Source organism: Seriola dumerili, unplaced genomic scaffold (genome assembly GCF_002260705.1).
Source record: "Seriola dumerili isolate Sdu_G_001 unplaced genomic scaffold, Sdu_1.0 BDQW01000189.1, whole genome shotgun sequence".
Lineage (NCBI taxonomy): Eukaryota > Metazoa > Chordata > Actinopteri > Carangiformes > Carangidae > Seriola > Seriola dumerili.
In genome coordinates this window covers 1358712-1385063 of record NW_019174444.1, presented here as the reverse complement: position 1 = coordinate 1385063, position 26352 = coordinate 1358712, and the positions used below count along the sequence as shown (strand labels likewise).

General features: G+C 40.5%; 1 protein-coding gene across 2 annotated transcripts in view; it reads right to left on the bottom strand.

Moving 5' to 3' along the window:
• The window catches only part of LOC111227516 (carboxyl-terminal PDZ ligand of neuronal nitric oxide synthase protein-like), a 191876-nt gene that overhangs the window by 9330 nt on the left and 156194 nt on the right, over window positions 1-26352 (bottom strand). For both annotated transcript variants that reach the window (XM_022753040.1, XM_022753042.1), the window contains exon 10: window positions 23172-23348. In XM_022753040.1, the coding sequence (XP_022608761.1) occupies window positions 23172-23348 (177 nt within the window). The remainder of the gene's footprint in view (window positions 1-23171; window positions 23349-26352) is intronic.

Here is a 26352-nt window from a genome sequence, read left to right as displayed (position 1 = left end):
CACAAACAGTAGTAAGACATGTATAAATGAAGCAGAAATGGACTGAAATGCAGGATCAGAAACAGCAGAACACAAAAGGGAGCTCAGGTGGTTGTCAATCCACTGAAGACAGAAGTTCTTACCTCTTGGAGAGAAATGTTTCTCAGAAGGCATTTAATGAAACATAGAAGAACCAGATTTCATTTTACGTCTAAAGAAGCAGATTATTAAACAGTTTTTGCTTTGTCACACAAATGGTGCTGATTCATGATCTATAAGAGGACGGGTCAAAGTAGATAATGGGTAAGAGCTGAGAACTGTATACACATATCTAAAAGGTACACAGTCTTGGTCAGATAAATGGAGAGAAAAAATCACCATTTGGAAACAGATGGAGCATCAAAAATGGGCGGAGCAGGTACCCTTGACTTCACTTTGCACACACAAGTATTTGACTTACTGCCCCAATCATGAGATAGGGATACAAAAGCACACCAGCCAGAAGTCAGAGGAAATGTGATCCAATATTATGAATCAATGTGATACAAAGGACACACAGAGTAACTTCAAGAGGACAAAGATATGAGAAGAACAGAGGGAAAGACACACATTTACTTTACAGCAAGCTGGCACTTATTCTTAGAAGTCATCAAATCCCAAATCAATTACTACAGCAGAGTGCTGCAAAGTGAAACCACACCAAGACTCGCAATAAATGTAATTATATAACACAGATGAGATATGTGCGTATGTCTGCAGATACTGCAGATACTGCAGATACTGACGCTGCATTCAGGACTGTTCTGCATTGTGTTTCAGTGCATACAAGATTATAATGGATAATCATAAAGGAAATTTGAGCACTACATGCTTTCCTCTGGTTCTGCTGCAGCATTAGTTCAGACTAAAACAGCCCTGTGTTAAAAATGGCAAAAGACTGTGTTGATGTAAGTGTGGATAATGTTGCATTAGGTTGAGGGAAAAGTTTTTTTTTTTTACTTCAAACTGCTATTAGGCTAATGAAAATAAGCACTGCAAAGCCTCTAAGTCTAGTTACAAAGACATCTATAGGGTTGAAGAGGCTTTTCAGATGGCAAAATGTGTATATTGGTTTATGATACAATGAGTCAACAAGGTAAAGGAGATGCCAGCACTCACACTCGAATAGTCTCGGTATTTAATATGAATATTATATTATTTCATTTAAATATTATCTCCTTTACGTTGTTGACTCAGCTTTGACTGTGCACCCGCAACAGTTTCCTACTCAGGATTTTGAGTTGTGCACGCTGCCACTGTTTTTTTCTTAATACAATGAGTCATCTAAATTTCAGCTAGCAACCTTTTTAGCTTGGGGAGCTTTATCTCCCTATTAACTCCTTATTAACAATTGAATGAGATATTGTACAGTTCTGAGACCAAAATGTCAGGGGAACATAAATGACCCAGTACAGAGAAAACTGAAAAACACCTTGCAGAGTTGTTGTGACTGACTAGGATGAGCATGTGTTAGCATTTAGCTCACCAGCTTTAGGCACCAAATAGCGTTGTTGGTAGTCCCCATGACACCACTTTTTTCTCAGACCTATTTTTGTAAAGATGTGTGATGAAACACAGTGTAAAGCAAACACTTAGTTACTGTATTTTTATTTTGTTGCAACAAGTCTCTTACTTGTTACCTAGCATTGCTGTTAGCTAGTTATTAGCATTGCTTGCCACATGACTGCAGTTTGTTGGTAAAAGTTTGGGTCTGTTATGTTTTTAACTGAATGTGTTGGTTTGATTCTTATTTGTGTTTTGCATATTATGTTTTTATTAGAGTTCAACAGTGGTATAACTTCAAACTGTTAGCTAACCATCGAGCTCTGATAAGGAGAACTCTTTGTGGACATTATAAGGCCTATATCAGTATACCCTTGCCCATTCATAGCTGTGATAAAAAAAGACACAATTTACATGTATTAAGTCTTTGTTCAATATTCTGCCTATCTGCCAAGGTCATTCATGTGAACTGACTGTACATCAAGGTCATCAAGTGATCTCAGGATCGATAGTGTCACATTGCACAGGCTATAAAAACATTCTTATTGATCCCACCAGACAATGAGGCCACATATTCCTCCCACTTTAACTCCTAATGGAGAGGTAATGGATGGACTTGTAATGTAGTAAGCCCCGTGGAGGGCTTTGTGAAGGGCACAAGAAAGGGAAGCTGTTTGTGCAACCAGACTTACAATGTGCTCTGTAAAATGAATGTATAATTCAACATTTAATGTTTTACAGGTTTTCTCTCAACATGTCATAAAGCCATGCTGCTGAAAAGGTGAAACCTGCTGTTTGGGAATCAACCCAGGTGTCTCAGTTTGGCTCATTTACACACAGATGTGATTCATCATCACTATTTATGACCATTTCTCAGCCGGACTGTCACAGAGCCAGCTCTGAACCTCTCTTTGCTCCTGGAACTCCTGTATACTCTAAATGAAGGCATTTTCTCGAATAAAGTTCCGCATGCAAATGCCAGTATGTCCACTGAGACTAGAGGTCAGTGTGTCCCGGTTAAAAGTGACTTACAGGGACAGAGTTGAAGCCAGAAACATATCTAGATAGACAAGGAGAGTAATGCTTGAGTAACAATTAATTATATAGGAGGAGGATGTAGATATGACTGGTATCAGGATTCTGCAGAAAGAAATAAGGAACTTGTAATTTCTTTTATTACAAGTTGAATAAATTCCAAATGCTCCCTTTTTGGTGTATCCTGTGCTTCTACTGTATCTGGATGTTAAGATTGCTGAGTTTGTGCATTCGGGAGCTGATTTGAAATCCACTGTGGTCACTGCCAAGTCGGGAGTATGGCACAGTGCCAGGGCAAATTGTAGCATAGGTTGTCATCATCATGCAGGAGAGTGTTGAGAAATTTGTTACACAAAACAATGTGTGAGACCGTAAATGTGAAAGGTGGGTGGGTGAGTAATGTAAATGGGACGTACTCTCTGTAACAGTGACCTAAGGTGTTGGTCGTGGTTGAAGAATTGAGGAAGATGAGAAAGAAATCAGAGAAAAGAGACTAATATTATCCACTTAACAGTTTTGTGCAGTGATATATGTGTTTGAGTTTAACACAAAAAGGCACTGCCAATGATCCTGAAGTAAACTGAGACTGAGTTTCTCCTCCATTATGGGTTGTTTTCAGGTTATACAGTGGACACTGTCATGTCATTGGTTGTGTATTGAAAAGTAATGGACAAACAAGGTCATGTTTGAAACTGACAGGAGTATAGCGGTGTGTGTATTGTGGAATGCAATGCCCAAGGTAACTGCTACAGTTGGTGCAGAGTAAACAATGACTCACACCTGGAGAGAGACTCTGATTCTCTCTCTGATTGGATGTAACAAGCTTTAGGAAAGACTCTTCTCTATGTGGCCTAAAAATAAGATAAGGTATGTAGACTGCAACCAAGGCCACAAAGCACAAAAAAATGTCTCTTTGCACCTATTTCTGTTACCTGTGCTCTCATAGTGACCACCACGCAGAGGAACACACAAGCACGGGGGTCTTCTGTCTATCACTACACCTGGTGAAGACCCCTCTTTCTTCCTCCCAGTGGGAGTGGTTATGCTATTTCAATACCCTAAAATTGAAAGATCTAACGTTAGTGACTCGTGTTTCCTCCCTACAGGATGCTCATTCACTGCCGTTTGAGAGGCGCTTCGTTCAATTTGTCACCTCCCGTGCTGAGAATTCCCACAAGTGTCTGTGCCTCACAAGAACGAATTTCATTTGGGGCAAACAGTAAATCTTTGTCCTCCCAATTAGTGGAGATGGATTCTGCGCTGCAGCCCCACTGTGGGTTTTAAAATTTTTTTTTTTTTTTTACAAATCTTGCCCACTGAAGCATTACAGTCTGAGAGGTCATTGTTAAATAACAGCACAGTCTAACTTCAGCAGAGCTTGTGTTTCTGTGAAGACTGTTCTGAATCAAACAGTGCTGTGCATGTTTCAGATTCAGGCTGTCACACATTCAGTTTTAAACTAAGTAATTATTGTGAATGAGATTAAGTTTTAACTTAATGAAAGGTTTAAACAAACAAAAAAAACAGTGCTGTGTCCCAGATTCATACTATACACAAATAGATACAAGTAAAAACAACTGCAACCCCCCCCAACACAGGAAGTATAATGCTGCCATGGAGACAGTAGGTTTTGCTATTGGCCTGTTTTTATGCCTTTGCACTGGTGACAGCTGTGGCCTGAGGATTTATGTTTTGGCGTTGTTCGTCCGTTCGTCTGTTTGTCTGATTCTCGTGAACACGATATCTCAGTAACGCCTTGAGGAGATTTCTTCAAATCTGGTACAAACATTCACTTGGACTCAAGGATGAACTTACTAGATTTTGATGGCCAAATGTGAAAGGTCAAGGTCAAGGTGAACCCAAAAAACATGTTTTTTGCCCCTTGAATGTGATATATCTAGACAACCTTTCCATAGGATAGAAGTGACAAAACACAATTGTGAACGGTCTGTGTTTCCACTGAGTGATGTTATGCAAATGAAGCTGGGTTTTCTCCTCTCATGATGTCGTTCTAATTAAACGTGATTTCCAGCAGTCTGCCTCTCAGTTGGAACTGGCTCCCTGGGGCCTGATACGGCAGACGTACAGCAGTCCTCTTGAGTGCAAAAAAAGTGTTTTTCTATTTCAGTTTTGCGAAATATTGCTTTGTTGAATCGTCTGAAAAACCACCTCATGTGAGCGTTTAAACTTTTTTGCGACATTTGTGTTTTTTTTCAAAATTCACGTTTCCATTTCAAGATCAAATAATGTATTAAGCAGGTTAATGGAAACGCAGCTAATGATCATCAAAGGCCAAAGTCATAGTGACCTCATGTTCTTGTGAACGCAAATGGGACCATCAAAATCGAATGAGTTCATCCTTAAATTTGAAAAAGTTCCCTTGAGGTGTTACTGAGGCATCGTGTTCAGACGGACAAGCTGAAAACATAAAGCCTGCGGCCACAGCTGTCGCCGGCTCAGAGGCATAAAAAAAAAAAGAGGAAGCTTTAATCAAAGTGAACATAAAAGCTGGAGAGACTTTCACTCCAGAGAACTCCTGCAGACTGTTTGTTTAATTCAGCAGGACTGTGTACCACTGGCAGATTAGTGTGTGTGCGTGTTATATTGTCTTTTAATTACAAACAAGCCTGAAGGATTCCATCTGTAATAATTATCGTTCATTAACACTGAAATGAGGATTTTCTCTCTTTCTTTCTCCAGGAGCTGCTGTGGATTAACAGCATTAGTCAAACAACAGCCAGATTAGAAACGGAAACAGATACAGAGCGTTTACGCTGTTATGAAAGCAGAGTTGGGAAGGCTATTTTCAGGGTGTAATTCAATGTGTAATCCCCCCCTACACCCTCTTGTGATTTGTTGTTAAATTTCAATTTCAGCACATGTAATCAGTCATTTCCCAACCTTGTGGAATAAACTGATGAGAAAGAAATGAAATAAAAAAGGGAAGTTTATTGGGCACAAAACAAAATGCTCAACAAAGCTAAAGCAGAGAGCTCTCACTCCCACTCGTGTAGCAGCGGCAGTGGGCAGCCAGGCTGAATCGACTGAAGGGATAACGCAATCCTCTGCAACACTAACGAAATAGGAAAATTCACCCCAAAAGGAAAATTCATGTTAATCTCACAGTGTAATTATAGTTTAGCCTGTGTGTTTGAACAAGTGACGTCTCAAGAGTCCAACGAGAGTCCAGGCAAACTCCGGTGACAGGGTAATATGAGAAAATAAAACTAATTTGGGTGTAAGATAGAATTCACTGAGACTTTTAAAGTAAGAAATAAAGATTGAACTGTACATATTAACAGCTTTGTAGTTGACTTCCCGGAGGTTTGAGCTTACAGATGTGGAAACTATCTTGTTGTGTATGTGTAAAATAAATTTCCTATCAAAGACACTGTGTGGATGTTATGACCATCACCCTTTATAGAACCTAACAACAAAGAAGATGCTTTTAGATCTCAAGCAACTGGGTAACTAACTGATTTAGTTAGTTTAGTAATAGAAAATCAAAGTTTTTGAATGATTGGTCATCTATTATGTAAAAGTAATATCACATATTTTCTGGTTTCAGCTTCACAAAAGTGAAGACTTTCTTTCTTTCCTTCATTTCATATTAAAGTTGACTAACTTTTGTTTTTTGGCAGTTGGTTAAAGGAACTAAACACTTTGACAACTAATAGATTAACCTAATAGATTAATCTACAGTGAAAGCAATTACTGGAATCCCTAGCTGATGTTGTTAATATATGTAATAACTTTTAGTTGTATACCTTCAGTGCTGCAACAGCGCTTTTTTCCTGGACTGATATATTACTTCTCATAATAATGTTGCTGCAAATGTCCTGTAAAAGATGACAGCTGGCTGAGCATGAGCTAATAGCACAGATTTACAGGGACAGTGCAGGGATTTGCTTCTGTAACAGGTGAGCTAACAGAGCTGCTGCTGACCTTTAATATGCAAGTGCATATTATCCACAGCCACTTCCACTATAAAACAAACGTCCCTACACATTCTCTGTCTGTGGTACCATGATCAATCACTCAGTGTTATTGTAGTTACATACTGACTGTATCTAATTTAATTAAAGTGTGATTACTCCTGACACACTGTAGATCAACACCTCAGCTCCTCACACTTTGATAACATCATTTTTCACAGACATCCTCTATCTTTAAAAAGGAATAATTATGAATAATGATGCAATTATAATTATAATTTTTGAATTTTTAAGTGGAACTGGTAACAGGCCAAATCAGCTCCCTCCGTCCTCCCAGGCAGAGTGTGTGTGATTCTGCATCGTCTCTGCCAGACGACCAGCGTGAGGTTGTAAGTAGCTTTGCTCGCTTTGCCATCACTGATCAAATTGCCAAACTCTTAGCTTTGTTCTGAGCTGAGGGTAACCCACTTCTGTCACTGGGAAGTAAACACATGTGCACACAGACACAAACACAAACACAGACATGTGAAACCTGGAAAAGCATGTTGTGCTTTTGTGAGGTCACAGTGACCTTGACCTTTGACCTCTGATCAGCAAAATCGAATCAGTTCATCCTTGAGTCTTAAGCGCCAAGTTTGTACGAAATATGAAGACAGTCCGTGAAGGCGTTCATGAGATCTCACGTTCACAAGAATGGGGACAACCCTAAAAAATAACGGCTCCGGCTGCGACTGCGTGATGATCTAAAAGGAGCGAGTGTGTTGCTGTTGTGGTGCAACAGCTCAGGGCGAAGCTGCATCAGACTGAGCTGCTGTGAGAGCAGAATGTGTGAGAGACGAGTGCCGGGCTGAGAGGATGAGTGACCTGAAACACACTTACTTGAACACACAAACACACTAATCCTCAGGGCAGACAGGGTCATTATCACTGATGTATTAAATTAGAGCTCCACACTTGGCCGTGTGTGTCCTCATGTGTGTGTGGGTGTGTGTGTGAAAAAGTATTAGCTTGAAAGAGGCCAATCACGCCTGCGATTTCAAAAGTAGGAAAGGAAAATATGTTTCTCTCTCTAACACACGCATGCACGCACGCACGCACGCACGCACGCACGCACACACACACACACACACACACACACACAGATGGACGGTAGAGCCGCTCATCAATCTTTAACCTGGGTTCATTATAGCATGAATGATTAAAGTGGGTGGGCTCTGGTGGGGGTCTGTCTGACACTGATGAAGGACCGTACGTGGGACAGGAGTTTCTGAGTTATCTGACTAAACTCTGACTGTCATGCTGCCGTTCACATCATCACTCTGTCTCTGCTTTCAGTCTTTTTCTACTTTTATGGGGGATCAAATGCAAAAATTTAGGACTTTCTGTTTATTATATTGTAAATAATGTTGTTCTTGAAAGATAACTGTAACTATGAATGTATGTGTAATATTCATGTATATATTTACAATTTATATACATATTATAAGTGTTTAAGTGGGTATGTAAGAATGAGAATGTAAAATTTTTACTGAAATTATATGTATTTGCCATTTGATTGTCAATGTTTAGTTGTTTTAATTTGTTGTATCATCTTCAGTAATCTCTATCTCCATCTTATCTACAACATTTTCTGCAGCCTAATCCCCCCTGGGAAATTATATCAGGTTGCCCTGATCTAATTAGCCACATTTGCTCTTTCTCCTGCTCTCAGTGAAGCATCAGAAGGAACCGAGAGCAAAGCAAGTAAACTCTGAACTCTGCAGATGACTGATGCTCCATATACAAAGCTGACCTCTCTTCCTCCAATGTCACAGCTGACCTGCCCTCCTCTTCCTTAAACAGATTCTACCTGATTGTGAACAGAGCAGGGCAGCAAACTTTGAATTCCATCCCCAAAAACATCAGTCAGCATCTGTCTTGTAAGACAGAGCATCCTGGTCTGACCTCAGTCCCAGGGGAAAGCAGAAGCCCCATTAAGAAAACCGACCTGTCTTCTTCTTCTTCTGCCTTTTTATCCTCTACCTGAGGTAACCTCTTCACATAATGTGCCCCTGCTTTTTCCTGTTTGACTGTTTTATTGGCAGGTACTTTCAAATGAAACTAATACAAATTAATCTTTGAAACAAGCCTCTGACTGTGCACAGCTAAAACTCTGCACCACAACTCCATCACAAACCCTTATACTAATGCTAAATTTTTTTTACTGCTATAGAATTTACACCATGCACAATCTTTGATTACAGATGTGCCTGTTACCTTATTTGACTCCAAAAAATAGACTGGGAAACCTTGGATTCAGTTGGCTCTTATATCTGGTCTACATCAAGTATTTGTCCTGCTGTCTTGAAAGCAATACACCTCTTATCCTGTCATGACCTTGCAGACCCCGTTAGATACTTGAGTTGCTCTCCCACTGTTTATAAAAATGAGATTCGACTATAATGCTGTTCTCCATAAACTCTTAAAGAGCAGCCAGAGGCTCCTTGTGCCTGTCGTAGAGTATCCTTGTACCTGTCTACAAGTATCTTCGTACCTGACTTAGAGTATCCTTAGAATGTGGAAAAGTGAAAGCACAGCACAGCAAATTTATGCTGAAGTTTAAATTTGCCCATTGCAAAGAGTTTCTACCAGGTCAGCAAGAAAGACTGGAGACAAATTTTATTCAAACACAACCTAAGAGTATCCTCATACCTGAATAAAAGATATCCTCGTACCTGACTAAGAGTATCCTTGTACATGACTAACAGTATCCTTGTACATGACTAAGAATATCTTTGTACTTGACTAAAGTGTCTCTCAATTACACAAACAAGGGCCTAAGTGTGTCCTCTCCATTGAGAAATGGATGACAGGTCAGTCATACTGGTCAGATAAGGACAGAGCACAATGTTGAAAAGTGAAAGCACAGCACAGCCAGTTTGTGCTGAGGTTAAAATTTGTCCATTGCAGAGAGTTTCTACCAGGTCAGCAAGAAAGACCGAAGACAAATGTTCTTCAACTGACTATTCAAACACATCCTATAGACTCATTGTCACAAATGAGAAAATGCTTAAACATGCAGGCAGGATGCATTTATCACTGGGCATGTGGAACTTCTGGGACACTGAAGAGTCCAACCAGACAAAAGTCAACAACTAGAGGGAATAGTATTTTAGTTTTCCAGGTATTTGATCACAAAAAACATTGGGTAGAGTTAAATTTCAACCTGATGATGGCGCTAGAGGAAAAGTTAATGTTCATGTAACATGTAACAATTTCATGGCAATCCATCCAATAGTTGATGAGACATTTCACTTAAAACCACTCATGGTGGCACTAAAGGAAAAGGCAGGGGATCACTGAAGTCATTAGAATTCATCCACTGGGCACCATAGAAATCTGTGCCAAATTTCATGGTAACCCATCCAATAGTTGTTGACATATTCCAGTCTGGGCCAATGTGGTGGACCGGCTGACTGACCGACACTGCCATTCTTGGAGCCACAACACTAGCTTAGCTAAAAAGTCAACATGAAATATTTCATATTTTTGTGTCAACTTTTTCTGCAGTGTTTGCACTTTCCTGACCTGCACTGTGACATCCTGTCTATACATTTCCAGTGCAGGCAGCTATAATCAGTACGCTCCTGGTGCAAAGCATCAACAACAGATGCCAGATTTTTTGACATTCTTTTCAGATTCACTGTGTTCCGCTGTCTTTCAAAAATAATGACGCATGGGGAGAAACCCACCATAAAACATGCTGAGGTACAATACTGACTTCTCTTCTTACTGCAGCCTCGACAAACCACACTGCAATGCAGACACAGCACATTTTGTTGTAATTAAAGGGAGCAAATGTAAGTGTTTCTCGGCTGGGAGAGCTTGCTCTCTTCATCTCAGCACAGTATTACGGTAATATCATGTTTACCCTCTCCACATGTATGTAAAAAACCACAGCCACATGGAAGGAGTTCACTTCATTTACTGGCACTGGTTCACAAGAATTCTGGGAAATTACTGACCAAACTAGACGGTAGTAAATTACAAAACTTTGTCATCACAAAATATTTGTTGAAATACATTAAACATCAGCTGAGCTACAACACTGCAGGAATATCTAGGGCTGGATTTAGGACACCAAAACTGAAATATGGAGCAGACTACAGCAATGCAGGTTGATGCCAGACATGTTTGGGTGCCTTCAGTCTCCTCTGTATCAAAGTCATCAGATCAATAATTCATTCAGCCATTTGCCACATCACTGTCTGTCTGACCCCACAGCTCCCTGGAGAGTGTGTGAGCGTCTGAGAGACAAAAGTACGAGTGTAGCTACGGATGAAGCAGCAAGGGAAACGAGGCTGTAGCAGAATAATGTATCTGTCATTCCTGGCATTGGGTTACTCTCTGCCTTCCTCCCTCTCTGATTCTCTTTGTGTCTGTCTGTGCGCTTTGGCTTGGGGCTTCCATCCTTGTGAGAATATCTGTGGAAAATGAAATCATATTGCCAGCCCTGGCTTTTCAAAGGGCTGAATTAAAGATTTTAGGATGAGATGTTGGATTTAGTTGAATTAGAATTACGTTTACATTGAGGTTTCAGTTAAATGTTACGTTAAGGATGAATTCTGCTACTGTGATGGCCAAAAGTATGTGCACACCTGAATATTACACCCATATGTGATGAACATCTCAGCATTAGTTAGAGTGGCCACTGATGTTAGGTGATAAGAACTGGCCAAACTGTAGCCACAAAGGCTGAAGCACACTTTTGTCTGCAGCATTAAGATTTCCCTTCACAGGAAATAAGGAGGTGTTGCCCTAACTGTGGAAAAAACGTCCCAGACCCAGAAAAGTACACAAAAACATGTGGACAGGCGTTTGTGTCCACACATAGCAGTGAGGCAGTTAATCAAAGGCACGACAGGCCTCACAAGCGAGACAAACTGTGTCGTTTTTGTGTGTTCAACACCATCCGGTAATCTGAAATTGTTCTTAACGAGACGACGCGAACAAAAGGGGGGTTCTACATATCTAAATGTGTCTTACTTTAAGTCTTAATATGACACATCAAACACTAAAAAAGTTTAAATATTACAGACTAAAAGCTACAAACGATCAAAGGTGTCTCTTGTCTTTCCCCTTCAGCTGCTGCGAGCCTCAGCGGGAGCAGTTCTCTTTGAGGTTGATGCCGACTTTTACCTCTATTTTAAATTCAGCATGTGTGCGTGTTACATTTGTCAGCTTTCTTTTGTGAGCCAATATGTGAGGAGACACAAAGGAAGCTGCAAGAAAGAAGGGGAAGAAACAGGACAAGACAGACGGGCTGACAGACAGATGTGGCTGAGGCCTTCAGCTGCGATGCGATTTCAGATCAGATTTGCTCTTTTAGTCCTTTACATCTGGAGCTCTCCACATGTTCCAGATTATGGGCAACGCCAAGCTGCCGCTCAGCATGGCCTCAAGCTCTGCATCATGGGAACATCAAAGCAGATTGCCACCACATCCAGATGTTGGCGCACAGCAGAAATCGAGTCAGAACATGAGCACGGCTTTGCCTCTAAATGTCTATGGATTTTTGTGTGACTGGTGAAGCAACGGCAAGAAAAACGCCTCCACAAGGACGGCTAATCTGACTCTGCAGTGGCAGCCAAGAGGTTAGGGATGCGAGTGGAAGGTCGCCAGTTCAAATCCAACGACCCAGTGGGAAAATGCGGTCATGTATTGTGAATATAAAGCTGTAGAGGGCAGCACCCAGTTGCAAACTATTGTTAAGACGGATAGACACAAAGTTTTAAGAAAATCATGCATGGGCTGCAAGTAGGGTACTATTTTACTGACAGATTAATCTACTATAGTATCTCAAAGTACAAGGTAACAATCCAAAACCTAAATATACTCAATGATATGCTGATATAAAGCAGAGAAAAGCACCAAATATGCACATTTGAGAGGCTGGAACCAGCACGTTTGACATTCTTCTTTTTTGTTGATTATTGATGAATCAATTAATTGTGTCTGGACTAAAGAGCACCGAAAGCTCATGAATAAAAGATGATAACACAAACATGGACAAAAACAAGGACAAATGCATCCACACATTTAACCCAGCACCAGAGAAGTCTATAAAGAGCAGATAAGTTTGTTATAATCTTAGTGTGAATCTTGTCTGTCTGGCAGAGTCCGGCTTGGCTCTGATCATTAATGTTGAGGTCAGGAGGATTAATTGCGCGGCTTTTAAAGTTCTTTATTCCCTCTGCTCTTCTGGTGCAGACTCGGTCATTAATTTTGGCACAGTGATGGGTCTGCTGCGAGTGTTTGTTTATACGTGACCCACTAACTCACACGTCTTTGTCAGCACTACTTCACATTAACAAAACAACCTCAGCCCGCTACTCACAAACACAGGGGACACTTAGTTAATACTCTGTAGCTCTTTGCGTATGTGCGTGGTTGTAAACACAAAGACCAAGAACATAATGAATGTGTGTCAGTATCTGGAGCTGATACACATTCATTATGTTCAGGTTTTTTGATGCACCCACATATTTTGATGTTCCGTCTGATGTTTTATCAGCTCTCATGGCCTATTCCTGAAGAAACACACTTCCTTTGTGACTACTGACACTGACAGGTAACCTTAGGTAACCCCAGCTGTATAGTGCAGTTCCAATTTATGCTACACTGACAAAAGTATTTGGACATGTGACCATATTACATGGGCACCTAAATATTACACCTGTACGTGGTCGTTGAAGGTCACTCTTAACATCACAAACAAACCCATTCAACCACAAGAGCATTAAAGGAGTTATTTCTAAGTTTTGCTATTGCTACATAGCCAGCCCTCTGAGCAGCACTACCTCTTCAGGGCAGCCTGGATGCTACAGTTACTCGGTATCGGAAAGTGAAGAAATGGGCTTAGTCTAGCTGGTTAGCATGCAAACTTAAGTAGAAGAAAAGACATGATAGAAATAGAAGCAAAATAAGAGAGGTGCTTTCCAACTGTGGAGACAGCTCTTGGGGAGTAAATGAATGAAGTTTGATGCTAACGTTAGCATGTAGTTATAACAAAACTTACAAATAGCTCCTTTAATGAAGTTAGCCACTGACACTGGGTGACAAGGCCTGGATCGCAGTGAGGGAAAAGGATGCTGACTTTTGTCCTAACTTTTTTTGCACCCCTGATGATAATTTATAGCAGACTTTGTAAATATCCCCCTTAGTGTCTTCTCTGAGGATGTTCTGCCAGACCTGTACTGTTAACATCATTACATTTTGCTTGTTTTGGAGGCTTTTTCAGACTCAAATGACCTAAAAATCCTCAGTTACTTTGTTTGTATGTTAAGGATGATTGTTTTTCTACATTGTCCATAAACTTAGGGGCTGTACATAAAAAGAGCTACAAGCCAGTAACTGGTCACCCAACATGGAGGTGAACGTCAAACAGTTTTGAAAATAAAAGTCAGCACTTTAATCTCATTAAAAGTAAAGTTCAAATCCAATTTGCTGGAGAACAGAACCAAAGTAATGAAAATGTGTCACAGTTCTACTCCCCAAACACTGAACATTACACGTCACAGCCGACCAGCAGAAATATGTGAGAGTTTCAGAGACTATAACTGTGTGTTTGGCCTGGGTTGGCTGAGTCTGAGCCTGGAATACATGTGTATTGAAGTGTGTCCCTGCAGGTGACAGACTGAGCTTGTAAAGACGTGTATTGATCTACGCTGTTCCCTTTCTGTCCCAGTAGTTAACCCCAGTTTCAAACAACATGTGCCTGTGACGGTGAAATTGATACAGGTCACCAAATACGGCTCTACTTGTTTGGACTGGCTGTCAACATGGCCTTCAGATGGCAACAACAAGCCCCACCAGGCAATTAATGAATGATGAGAGGAGGGAGGAAACCACAGGAGTGTGAGGGAGACAAACTGGGACAGAGATCAGAGACTAGACTCAGTTTAAAGCACAGTGTCTGATTCCAGACCTTTTGAAGACCAAATATAAGATAAATAGAGGGACAAAGGTTTCTGTATAGACACTTTGGATCGGATTATTTTTTTTTCCAAATGAGGCTCTCTGGAGAGGCTGTAATCTGTTGATAAAAAGCCAATTGAAAGGCTTAAATGCAACACATCTGTCATGTTACATAGTGTCATATCATTTAACCAGCATCAACCGACGCCTGTAGCAAACGCCAAACCCATCATACAGACAAAAGAAGGACTTGAGATACTGTACAGCAGCTAGGAGCAAATGTGATAAATGGCTTTTTTTTCCACGCAGTTGTTGATTTCTCTCTGCAGGTTAATATGCAGGTCCCATTTATTTACAACAGGACCAATTCAGACAAAGGTATAAATGCATTGCAAAGGTTAGATGAAAATAACAGTTTCAAGACAATTTTGTGACTCTTGAATTTGAAAAATTGAAAACGTTTAAGGGCCTTCAGACAGTCCGTCTGAAAAAAATGACAGACCAAAAACCCACAGCTAAACAGTCTGGTTTGGTTCAAACAAACTCTGATGTTTGTTTGTGGTGTGAAAGTGAAGCAGACAAACCAGCGGACTGTGTTGATAGTACTGTAGTTGTATGAATTCAAAAGCGGAACTATTACTAAATCCATCTGCTGATCGTCAGGCGCCAAGGAAGCAATCTTATAATTGGTGTGTATAAGAAGCACATGTCCTATGATGGTAACAAGTGCATGTCAGCAGGGACGTATGCATGGATCTTCTCTGATCAGAGAGTTACATGCAGTTAACACTGTAGTCTGCTCTGCTTGTGCCCTGCTCTGTGTACCTTGGCAGTGAGTAGCAGCGGCCCCTCTCGTAACATTACGGTACGGTATGTTTGTCATTATTCATGAGGCCGAGTTTTCGTCTCAACCAATGATGCTCAAATAAACACTGTGCAGCAGCGTGTCGCATGAGCTCCTGGTTTGTTTGTTAAAGAGCAGGTGTGAACATGAGGTGGACCAGAACAAAGAGGTGACAATGTATCTTTTTTTTCTTTTCTTTTTTTACCTTGGTCCAGACCAAATGAACCAAACTACAGCTGTGTAAGCAACCTGAGAAAAAAATGCCAAAGTGCCACCAGAAGCTTTGGAAATTAGAGGATTCATAGTCATGCATCATACACATCTTCTAAAGTGTTCAAGTTTTCCTATCTAGTTCAGTAGTAGATGTCCGTTTACCTCAATATATAGACAGAAACCCTTTCAGAAAGACTGATTAAAGCAGAACTGTATGAGAAAACCCACTTAGTTCACTAAGCTCAAAGAACAAAGACTGCCTTGCTTGCTACCCTGGAGCCCCAGACTACAAATATGACTACCAGACGACATGATCCAAACTCTAATGGCTCATTATCCAAGCTGTCTGCTGACACGGGAGTATGGTATGATGGATGACCTCGACTGACTTCACTCTCTCTCTCACACACACACACACACACACACACACAAAACACAAAAACAACAAGCACAAATACACACTGTCTTGATGCCAGAATTCGACTGTACCCCATAAATTCATTAAAGGCTGAATCAATAACTATTTATAAATGTGGGAATGAGTTCAAACTTTCCTGAGCCTGACACACAAACACACAGTAACTCACCAAAGAAAACTTATCTCCTCTCTGCTTCTGTGTGTGATCTCACAACAAACCCACGAACAGACGGTTAAATGAGTCAAAATGCTGTGAAAAGCTGCTCCTCACGACTCTTTCTCCACCACAGGTCCATCACAAAGGGATCACTGACCTCCAGCATCTCTCTCAAGGTAAAAGGCCAAGGGCTGTGGTTATTTTTACAACCACACAACATGAATAACTAATAGATGAATCAGCAATGAGAGAACGTTTAGAAACATAGTACATCTGACATTCTGGAACAAGGGCTGCGTTCGAGAGACGACAGCAGAATAAGCTTAAGGTTGAAGACGTGAAAGAATCACAGACTATTTATCCCGGAGGCTAGAATAAAGTGTCAAGGGCAGGCTGAGAACATGTAAGAGAGAAGATTTAAAATTAAGGAATACAAGTAAAGAAATGTCAATTGTTTGTATTCATGTGTTTACACTTACATTAATGTCTTTGGAGGGACAGGATGAGAAAATACTGCAAAGCAAAGGAAATGTGACAGGTCTTAAGATCTTTAAATCGATAAATTAAAATTTCATTCTGACTGATTGAAATTTGCATAAATTTCAAGGCTGGAGCTAAAAATTATTTTCATTACCAATTAATTTTAGATTAATTGATCAGTTGTTTACTCTGCAAAATAAAAGAAATTAGTGAAAAATGCCCATCACAAGGTGACATCTTCAAATGTCTTGTCTGACCAACAATCCAAAACCCAAAGATACTCAACTTACTATCACAGCAGACTAAAAAAAAACCCTACAATTTTTTGGCCTTTTGCAATTAATCGATTATGAAAATCGCTGCAGATAAAAGCCTAGTTAATGACAAAATTGTACACTACTCAGAGTTCTGTGTGTTTTCATTTTAGACAACTGGTCCACAATAGTCCCTGAAGCTCTATAGCACTGAGGATATTTTGCTTTTCATGCCTCTTAACAAAAGAAAAAGAAAGTTTTCTCTCTCTTGAGGCTACAAGTGGACGAGCAGTGTGTTTGAGGTAAGATAACAGTTGTTGTATTTGTTTACAAAGCCACTAAATCTCTGTTATACTTTAAGTGAAATGAAGACTGCTGCCTGTTGCTCTCTTTCACCTTTTAGCTTTTGTTGTGAGCGGTGGCCTCAGCCTGTGGTAACGACTCCAGCTTATCTACTGAGAAAGATATGGACCAAGACGGTAGACAATATAGACATCAGATATCATATAGATATATATATACACATGGTCACACATTTCTCACAGCAGTTTCCAAGGCATGGTGCACAAAAAGGAGCAGAAAGAAAGATTTAAACAAATTAAAATTCTCCATGCTAATTGGCTGGCATGTGTCCCATTACTTTCTAGTAACTGGATGGTGCACCTGGCCACCTATTATGAAGGTGTTTGTATATTTGTGGAAAAAGTTTAGGGTTGAGATTTAAGTTCTGGATTAGATTTAAGTATTCACTCATTTTAGACAGGTAGTGCAAACTGTTTCTTTTTGACATTTCTGTGACGTTTGCAATTTTGAAGTCATTTTTCCTGCAGTGTTTTGTGTTGTGTTGGGTGGAAGGCGTCTGAAGTGAGAATTTAAGATGAATGACTGTGACAAAAATACAGACAGACTTATAAATAATCACATTTGAGGGTTTAGGTCACAAGAGGGAGTACATAAGGAACTAAAACTAAAATAACTTACTGACAGTCTAATAATGCCTGGTCTCCAGACACGCTCTTGTCTCCAGGCTTCTACGTAACCTCACTCTACATAGTCAAAAATGTGATTAAGCCTGATATTGAAGTCATTTCTTACCTGATAATGTAATACATTCTCTGATTCAAATTGATCACTGTATCATGAGATAGGGTGACCTTTTTAAATTATTGCCATATCAGTATCGAGACATGTTTAACAACGATTTATTGCAACACGTCTGAATTTTTTTTTTTGTTGATGTCAAGGGCTGTTTTATTACGGTATAACTTATCACATTATCTGAAGTTGATTGCCTCACCTGCTGAAACATGATTTAAAAATGATCACTTTTACAGTCCACGGGTCCCAGATAGAGGCGAAACATCTATTTATTAATGTCTTCTAGCCGTGAACTCATTCTTATCTGTTGCCCTAACGATGAGCTGTTTCACACACCTGTGCCTTGCATTTTTGTACCTTGAAAGAGTGCAGAAGTCTGACTTTTATGCCTTATTGTCACAGCTAAAATCTATCAAAAATAACATCAGAGGAAAAGAAACAGAAGACAAGAGAGGAGGAAGAAAGGAGATGATGAGAGAACAGAAGAAGATGTGGAGAAGAGGGTGTCAGAGAGGACATCCTTCATACTGTTGCCGGTTTGACTCGTGTCTGATCCATCTGTTTCCTGTCGACTTTGTTAAACAGTTTAAAAGAAAAACAGTGCTTCATGGAAACAGAAAGAAACACAGCTAAGAGTGCAATGGTTGTCAGTGAGGGATTGGGAGATTTTTGAGTGTGTTTGAAGTAATTTCCGCCAAAAGTTTAGTTTAGTTTTAATTGAAATATAAAAAAAAAATGTAATGACAGGGTGCTCTGATGGCTTATAAAGACCATGAACCATGACAACCATGGCTGGAATTTGGCTGGGCACCTTTGTGGTTCCACATTCCACAGATCTGATCTGTGTCTCCCATTATTACTTGTCACCTCTAATACAGGCATAAAATACCAGAGCACAACAACATGTAATGGCTATTGCAATTTGAAGATTTACTATGAATGGACAACAGACACCGTACACACAATTTAACTTTAAATCAATAAGTAAAATCTTCCTAATTCCCAATTCAGGATCCGAGTCCGACAACGCCAAAATTATAATCATTTGATCAGGGTGGGTTCCCCTTTCATTGCTGCAGGTCTCAGGTCTGTGTGTTAATATGGGAATTGCTCCCAGCTCTGATCACATGGTGCTTCATCATCATAACAGGAGGGGAAAGGTGTTGCTAATCTTCTTATCCACTTTTGCTTGTTAATTGGTGGCACACGATACTGCTGCCAGTGTTCTCTCTGTTTGAGTCGGCCGCATTTTAGATTGAGTCAATTTTTACCAGCTAGATTTCAAATCCGGGGCCAGTTTCACAAAGACAGACTTTGACTGTGGTTTATGTATGACAAATAGTCCGACTAAATTCATCTGTTGCACAAAGCAGTTTAGTTCAGACTGTGAATGAATCCTGGGCAAATTGCTGCCTGAGGAACAGCATCCAACCACTCAGCTCAATTTACCCCAGTGGAAAATGTTTTTCTTTTGGAAGAATTCAACAGTTAAAAGAGTGTATGAAGAGTGTAACAATAAAAAGATGAATCTAATTTGAAAAAAAAATGTATGCAGTCTCTAAAAACTCTTTCCCCCACAACAAGGTTATATTAGCAAACTACAAATTATGAGCCACGTTTTCTTGTTTTTTGTTGCTGGGTGCTACTGGCCACTGCAGGTGTCATTGATTGTTTCCATGGTAACATTGGTCTTAGGCCTGAGTTAGTCTAGGGGTAAGGCTTCTAATGTTTTTGACTTAAAATGAGTCAGTCTTTATTTTTGTGAAACGGTCTAACAACGGACTAACATCAGACTGATCTATGAGCAAAATTAAGACTGGCCTAACACTACAGACCAGTCTGAGATATCTTTGTGAAACTGGCCCCTGCTCTGACTCTCCAGGGGTCTCTTTCAGGTCCAGGGTCTTTTGTTTGGAAAATCAATTTCCTCACATTGGGTTCAGGAAGGTTTTCCACTGGTCCATTTTGGATCAGAACCAAAATTTTGCACCTGTGAGGACCAATACTTGGAGCTGAATGTTGATCCACAGCTCTTGTCTGAAAAGTTTTCAGCTGAACACACTTCACAGAGTAACACACACTCCAGTTAGCTCTCATGCGAGACTGACTTGGCACAAATTTCCACATAAACTCTGAGAGAAATAACATCTCAGATAGGATCTCAGTTATCCTATAATACAAACACCCCCAGAAAGTGAGAGGGTAACTGGGATTTAGTTTACTGGACTCTCACTAGATTGGGTTGACTCCTTCAGATCAGGCTAAAGCTCTTTGCAAAAGCACACTGAAAATTGGCCTGATTCCCCTTTAAATCTCTGCAACTGCTTTTGCCAAAACACCGGTCCGTCTGCATTGATCCAACAGGATTGCTGATCTGATAAACTGCGGCTACGCATGTAGAAATGAAACTCTGTGGCTTTTCTCGTGAATCAAAATGAATACTTTAATACTGCATTGTGCCTGGACGCCATACACAGAGCTGGGTTTAAACAAACGAGACCACTCTTGGCTGTCATCTGTGAGCCGCTGCTCTGGCACGATGGGAAGAGTTTTTGTTTATGGGATGAATAAAAGAAACAAACAGCGTTCCTTGAGGTCCGACTAATCCTGGCTTTACATAAATTAAAAAGCAAGGGAAATGTGTGGACAAGTGAAAAGAGTGCAAACATGCTCTGACTACCAAGTCAACAAATTGTGAGGAGACAAAAAAGAGGGTTGCCTGCAGAAGTCAAGGACGTAGCAGTTCAACAGTTCTGTGGGATGACGTAGAAAACAAAGGTTGTACACACAAGTACAGATACAGGTTAGTCTAAAAATAGTCTTTTGATTAATTATGAACACAGCGAGAGAGGAGTTTCCCCTCTCCAAACACAGAGACTGCTACAAAGTTCCTCAAGTGTTCGTCTTTCCTTGTCAGAAGAGTCACTTTTCACTCCATCAAGGGCAAGAGCTCATCAGTCTCTCCAGCCCCGGTCGTCTTGTTCCTGCCAGCGTGACCGACAGCTACGCTCCCGATCCTGACAAATTGAAAGCTTGCCCCTGAACTAACCTACGGGAGATATTGTGTATGTACATTTTTTTTTTTTTAAAGAGAGGAGCTTGTTTAGCTTTTGGTTTGATTTTCTGTTATATCCTGACATCTACGTGATGAAGACGAGCACACACACACACAGACACACACACACACACACACACACACACACACACACACACACACACACACACGCACACGCACACACACAGACTGACGTTTTATTGAATTTCAATCTGTACTGACAGGTACATACCTGTTTTTTTTTTGTTTTTTTTATTATTATTTTTTTTTATACAGCACCTGAACCACAATTTGAAATTCAACAACAGTGAGCTGGTGGGATGTTGGAAGTGTGTAAGTGAGTATGTGTGGTTAAAAGGTCTGTGTGTGTAATGAAAATAAAAAAGGCAAAAGAGAAGAAAGGAAAGGAAAGCAAGAGATTTTAAGAAAGCAGAGTATATGCATGATTATGCATATAGATCAGAGATTAGATTCACACTGTATCACAGATGTGGCTAACGGAGGACGTCTAAAGGTGATACTAATATTCTTCAGGTGAGTTCAGACTGAACATGAAGCGAATCATTGTCTTGTTTTATTCCCAGATATCTGACTGAAAATAAACAATAATGAGTTTTAGTGGCAGGAAACAGACTAGATAGAACAGCTGTGTGTGTGTGTGTGTGTGTGTGTGTGTGTGTGTATCAGACTGACTTAAAAACTTAACAGGACTCAAATTGTTTCTCTTATTATATAATTTCCCCCACAGACCCAGACATTCATTGAGTCTTACCTGTACAGCTTCAGGTAAATGTGTCTTTTTGGCTCAAAGTGATATATCTAACTGTAACTGTATCCCTGATCCAGGACTGTAGAAGTAGGAGTAGTAGTAGTATTAAAATAATTCATTAATAGTAAACCATTTGTTGAGAAAGATTGAATCCCTTTCCCTCTGAGAAACTCATGTTTTTTTTTTTCGTAATTTACACCCACTTGACATTAAAGTTTCTACCTCAACATTTCAACATTTTTCCTGTTCTGGTTTCCTCTTATGTGCTCAGATGTCCTGCCATCACAGACAGTAATATCAGGCTACTCAAGTTGATGCATTTTCACTGTAGTTCCTTTATGTATTATTTTTCTGTGTCCCCTTGTGTCTTTTCTATTAAGTGGAGATCGAGACTGAAAACATTACAGGATGTTGCATGGCTGGATGTGTGTTGCTTAAGGCACCGGGTCGTGAAATTCAACAGATGAATGCCTTTATCAGACAATAAAACACTGTACAGCGGATCTTAACACTCACAGACTGGAGCTTCTCTGTGGCAACTATTTTATCTTTTGTTACGACAATCACAAGGTGAATAGTAGGACTATGGTGTTGACATTACAAGTATCCACCAGGAATGTGCTCCTACATGTGTGTGTATGACCAACACAGCGCCCGTTGAGCATGGTTCAACTTTTTTTTTTTTTGCCGTGGCCACTGCGCTGACTGGTTGAATTTGCTTCATGTTCAAACTGAAGGCACCTTATTTGTGATACATCTAATATTTTGTACCAATAATCAAATAAAAAAGCAAATAAAAAATCAGAGGAGGACTGGCTGTTACCTAAAAATAGTGGGTAAATATTTATCTGGTAAATTGACGAACTGATGAAATGGCTTTTCATTTCTAATTGTGACAAAGGTGATCCTGCTGCACGTTGTTCCTACAGGGGAGTCTGAAGTGAATGGACAAAAACTGTTAAAGGCTATTGTGTTAAATCTCAACAGTAGGATTCTTCGGGGGGGGGGGGGCAGGTTAATGGGTTACACCGCTATTTCGTCTCCCAGACAGTCGGGAGTTGCCTGTCTGTTGAGGACATTGAGCAGTCTCAGTGTCTCCTCGTCCGTCCCCCAGCCAAAGATCTCCATATCCTCCTCCCCCTCCTCCTCCTCCTCCTCGTCCTCCCCCTCGTCCTCATTGTCATCGCTGTCGTCTGTGTTCGACTCGTATTCTGAGGCGATACCTGACTCGCGAAACCTGGCAAAGTCCAGGCAGCCCAGAGCTTTGACGTCACGGGACAACAACTCCGCCGTGCCCTCAGAGACCTCAGGACTTTTGATCTCTAGCCTGTTAGGCTGGAGCGGCGGAGGAGGCGAGGGAAGTCGAGGAGGCGGAGGCCCCGGGGGTCCCGGGAGGAAACGGAAACACTCCAGTTTGAGAAGACACTGGTCCCTACCTAGGGGGCTTCCAAGAGTCCCGTTGGAAGATGAGAAGGCATTGCTGGTCCCGTCACCGCTGGTTAACGCAGGAAGGTTGAGGGCCGACACCTCGGGTTTAGGGGTCGTGGGGTCACAGATCACTGGAGGGACTGTAGACCGGAAGGTGATCTCCAACAAACTGTCCTGGGAGCCCACTGGAGGAGAGGAAACGAGGTAGAGAAGAAGATAAAGGAGGGAACAAGTGATGAATAAGCAGATCAGAAAGATCAAATATTTATACCATATTCACAAGACCACTGTGCCTTGATTTAAATTCCTCTGCTTCCACTCCCGCTGTTGGATCACAGCAGAATAAAATATGTGATGTGAACTGTGGTGAAGCAGGATCTTAAGACAATCGATCACTCTGTTCGGTGACAGAGCTTTCAGTGTGGCAGTCCCCACCCTCTGGAACTCTCTCCCAGAAGAGATCGGCACAGTCTCATCTCTGGACAGTTTCAAAAACCCACCTGTTCACCAAGGCCTCTGGCCTCTAGCTCACTCACCTCCTACGATCTCCTCCAGTCATTGCCATCCTTATTCTGTCTCGTCTTGTTTTCATTTATATATATGTTTTATTTATTTATTTGTGTTCTTACTCTGTAAAGCGGCCTTGGGTAAGTTATTATCATTATCATTATCATTATTATTATTATTAATAAATCAATGCATATCTCTATTGGGTAAGAAAAAGAGGGGAAAAAAAAACATGTTTCAAAGCATTTCATCATCATCATCCGCATCCTCCTCCTCATCATCATCATCATCATCATCAAGGCTGCGTAGCCAAACATGTTTTGCATCCTTTATGGGCACAGGGCGCAGAGACATATTAAAGGAATAGTCCATCTATTCAGGATCAAATACTCACCTCCAGTGAACATGAAGGAAACAATTCACAGCAGTTATCAAATACCATAAATACATCTATAGAAACTTCTCAAACCACTCCTGCAAAATAATCTGCTTCCTCTCTCTGTTGTTCATCTGAAATAAATTAAAGTCCAGGAAAAGCCTTTTTAAAATCTGCTGTAAAGTTTTATCAGACACAGAGGGAGGGTGACAGACTATAGCCAGGTTCAAACAGTGGGCGAAAGAGAAAACGAAATTAAAAGATGCTTAACAAAGTTAGCAATGATTCAACACAAAAACAGTCCTGTGTTAAAAGATTAGAGGGAGCTGTGCTGGTGGGGGTGTATTGTTCAAGTTACCAGTGAGACATGAAACATGATCCGTGAGGCTCAGCTGGAGTAACAGATTAACACATTTAAAGGATAAATCAGAAACCAAAATAGTGCAAGGTTTTACTATAAACCTCCCACATCTATTTTTCGTGAGTTATTCAGTCGCTTCCTAGCAGCAGAAAACACTTTTTCTTTTATGCTCTGTTACTTTTCAGTCCGACATGCTCCAAACAGATCTTATTTCAAAAAGTAAAAATGTTTTTCTCTCATTATGTATGGTCACAAAGGAGACAATTATGAATAACTGGATTTCCTCAAACACACCAACACAGAAAGAATGGCTCACCGAAATTGGAAAAGATAGACTACACACTAAAGAGCCAGTATACAATGTAACATGGGCTCTTGTAGAGGGGATACCTGCAGTCAATATAAAAGAATAATAGGTTGGTATGGTTTTGATTTGCTTATGTTTTCTCTGTCAGTAGCTGTATTAACACTGAATTATTATTTGTGTTATAACAAAAGAGTGCTGCCGAAGTTCAAGCATATTAACAGAACTTTTGGCTGACATTATTTGAGGGTTTCATTGGTTTAGGATTTAACGTTACTTTTGCTTTGTTTTTTTCTGTTTGTATTTTGTGAGTTAATAAAGAAATAAGTAAATAAATGAATAAAGATCTCCTCACCACCAAATAAATTTGCTTTACGAATCACATCTGCTTTATGTCGCTTCCCCTTTCCCCAAATATGAGCTGGGTTGTACCAAAAGCCACTGTAACTGTTGTGAATCCAAACTGACTGCAGCTGTCACAGCCTCAGCGAAGGAGCAGGTAACTGACTTTTCAGAGCCGCCTTTCAAGCCTGTCAGGCCTGAGCAGTGAACGCTCTAAAGGCGAATTCCATTAATAGCCTTTCTAATGCTAATGCTGTGAACTGAGTCTAAACCTCCTGCACGGTGGTCCCCCGCCTCCTCCCATCTATACACAAATCACGTTTCAGGCTGTGAAATGATGCTAAATACTGTGATATATGCTGTGAAATCGACCTTTCTCATGGTGGACATTGGGAAGTGTGATATTAGGAGAAGCTCAGGTGTAACTAATAACATTAGAGAGTTAAAATTAGGTGTATGAACGTGCACGCTCTGAAAGTGACACACTGCAAAAGAGATGCGGCCGTGATTGATGTTATTGGTTACACTCATGTTTGACAAGTGGAAACTAGTCTATTGTCAAACAGACAAAGTCTATTGATATAAATGTGTCAAAGAAGAAGTTATCACTACACATTCATTGTGCTCCAAAAAAAACCCCCCAAACAGTTAAATCGTGACATTACATTATTACATTTACTCAGTTGTAAATTGCTTTTGTGCAAACTGTCTTACAATAGAGGGACATCACTAAAGCTTCGGTGCAGTAAGAGACCTTGAAGTAGGTGTTAAGTACTAAATCTATTCAATCAGGTGAAGTATAAGGAGATGAGGTAAAGAAGTGCAGCGACAGTGCATAGTAAAGATACTATTATATTACACCTAAGATATAATTTTGACTCCATGTGCATCCTCAGAACAGTTTCTCTGACCTTGTGTGAAATGAGGTGCATTTTGAAATGTGCAGAGGTGGGAATGAGAACTTTTTTTTTTTTTTTTTTTAACCACTGTATTTCTGAAATGTTGGCTGATAAAACAAAAAGATTGATTCCTAGACGGTGATAATTGCAGGTCAGGCTGGACTGCAACAGTACTGAGAAGATTGTCAGGCTCTGATGGTCGATGAACAGGCTTGAAAATATGTTAAATGTGGGTGGTGGTGGTGGTGGTGGTGGTGGGGACCTGGATACAAGAACAGCGACGGTATAATGTGGAGACTGACAAAGCAGAGCGGTGAGGTCCACTCTCACACTTGTACTCAGGAATTTCCATTTAGAAGCCTGTCTAGGTCTGCAGTGGCCTCACTCTGTCTGCTGTCTG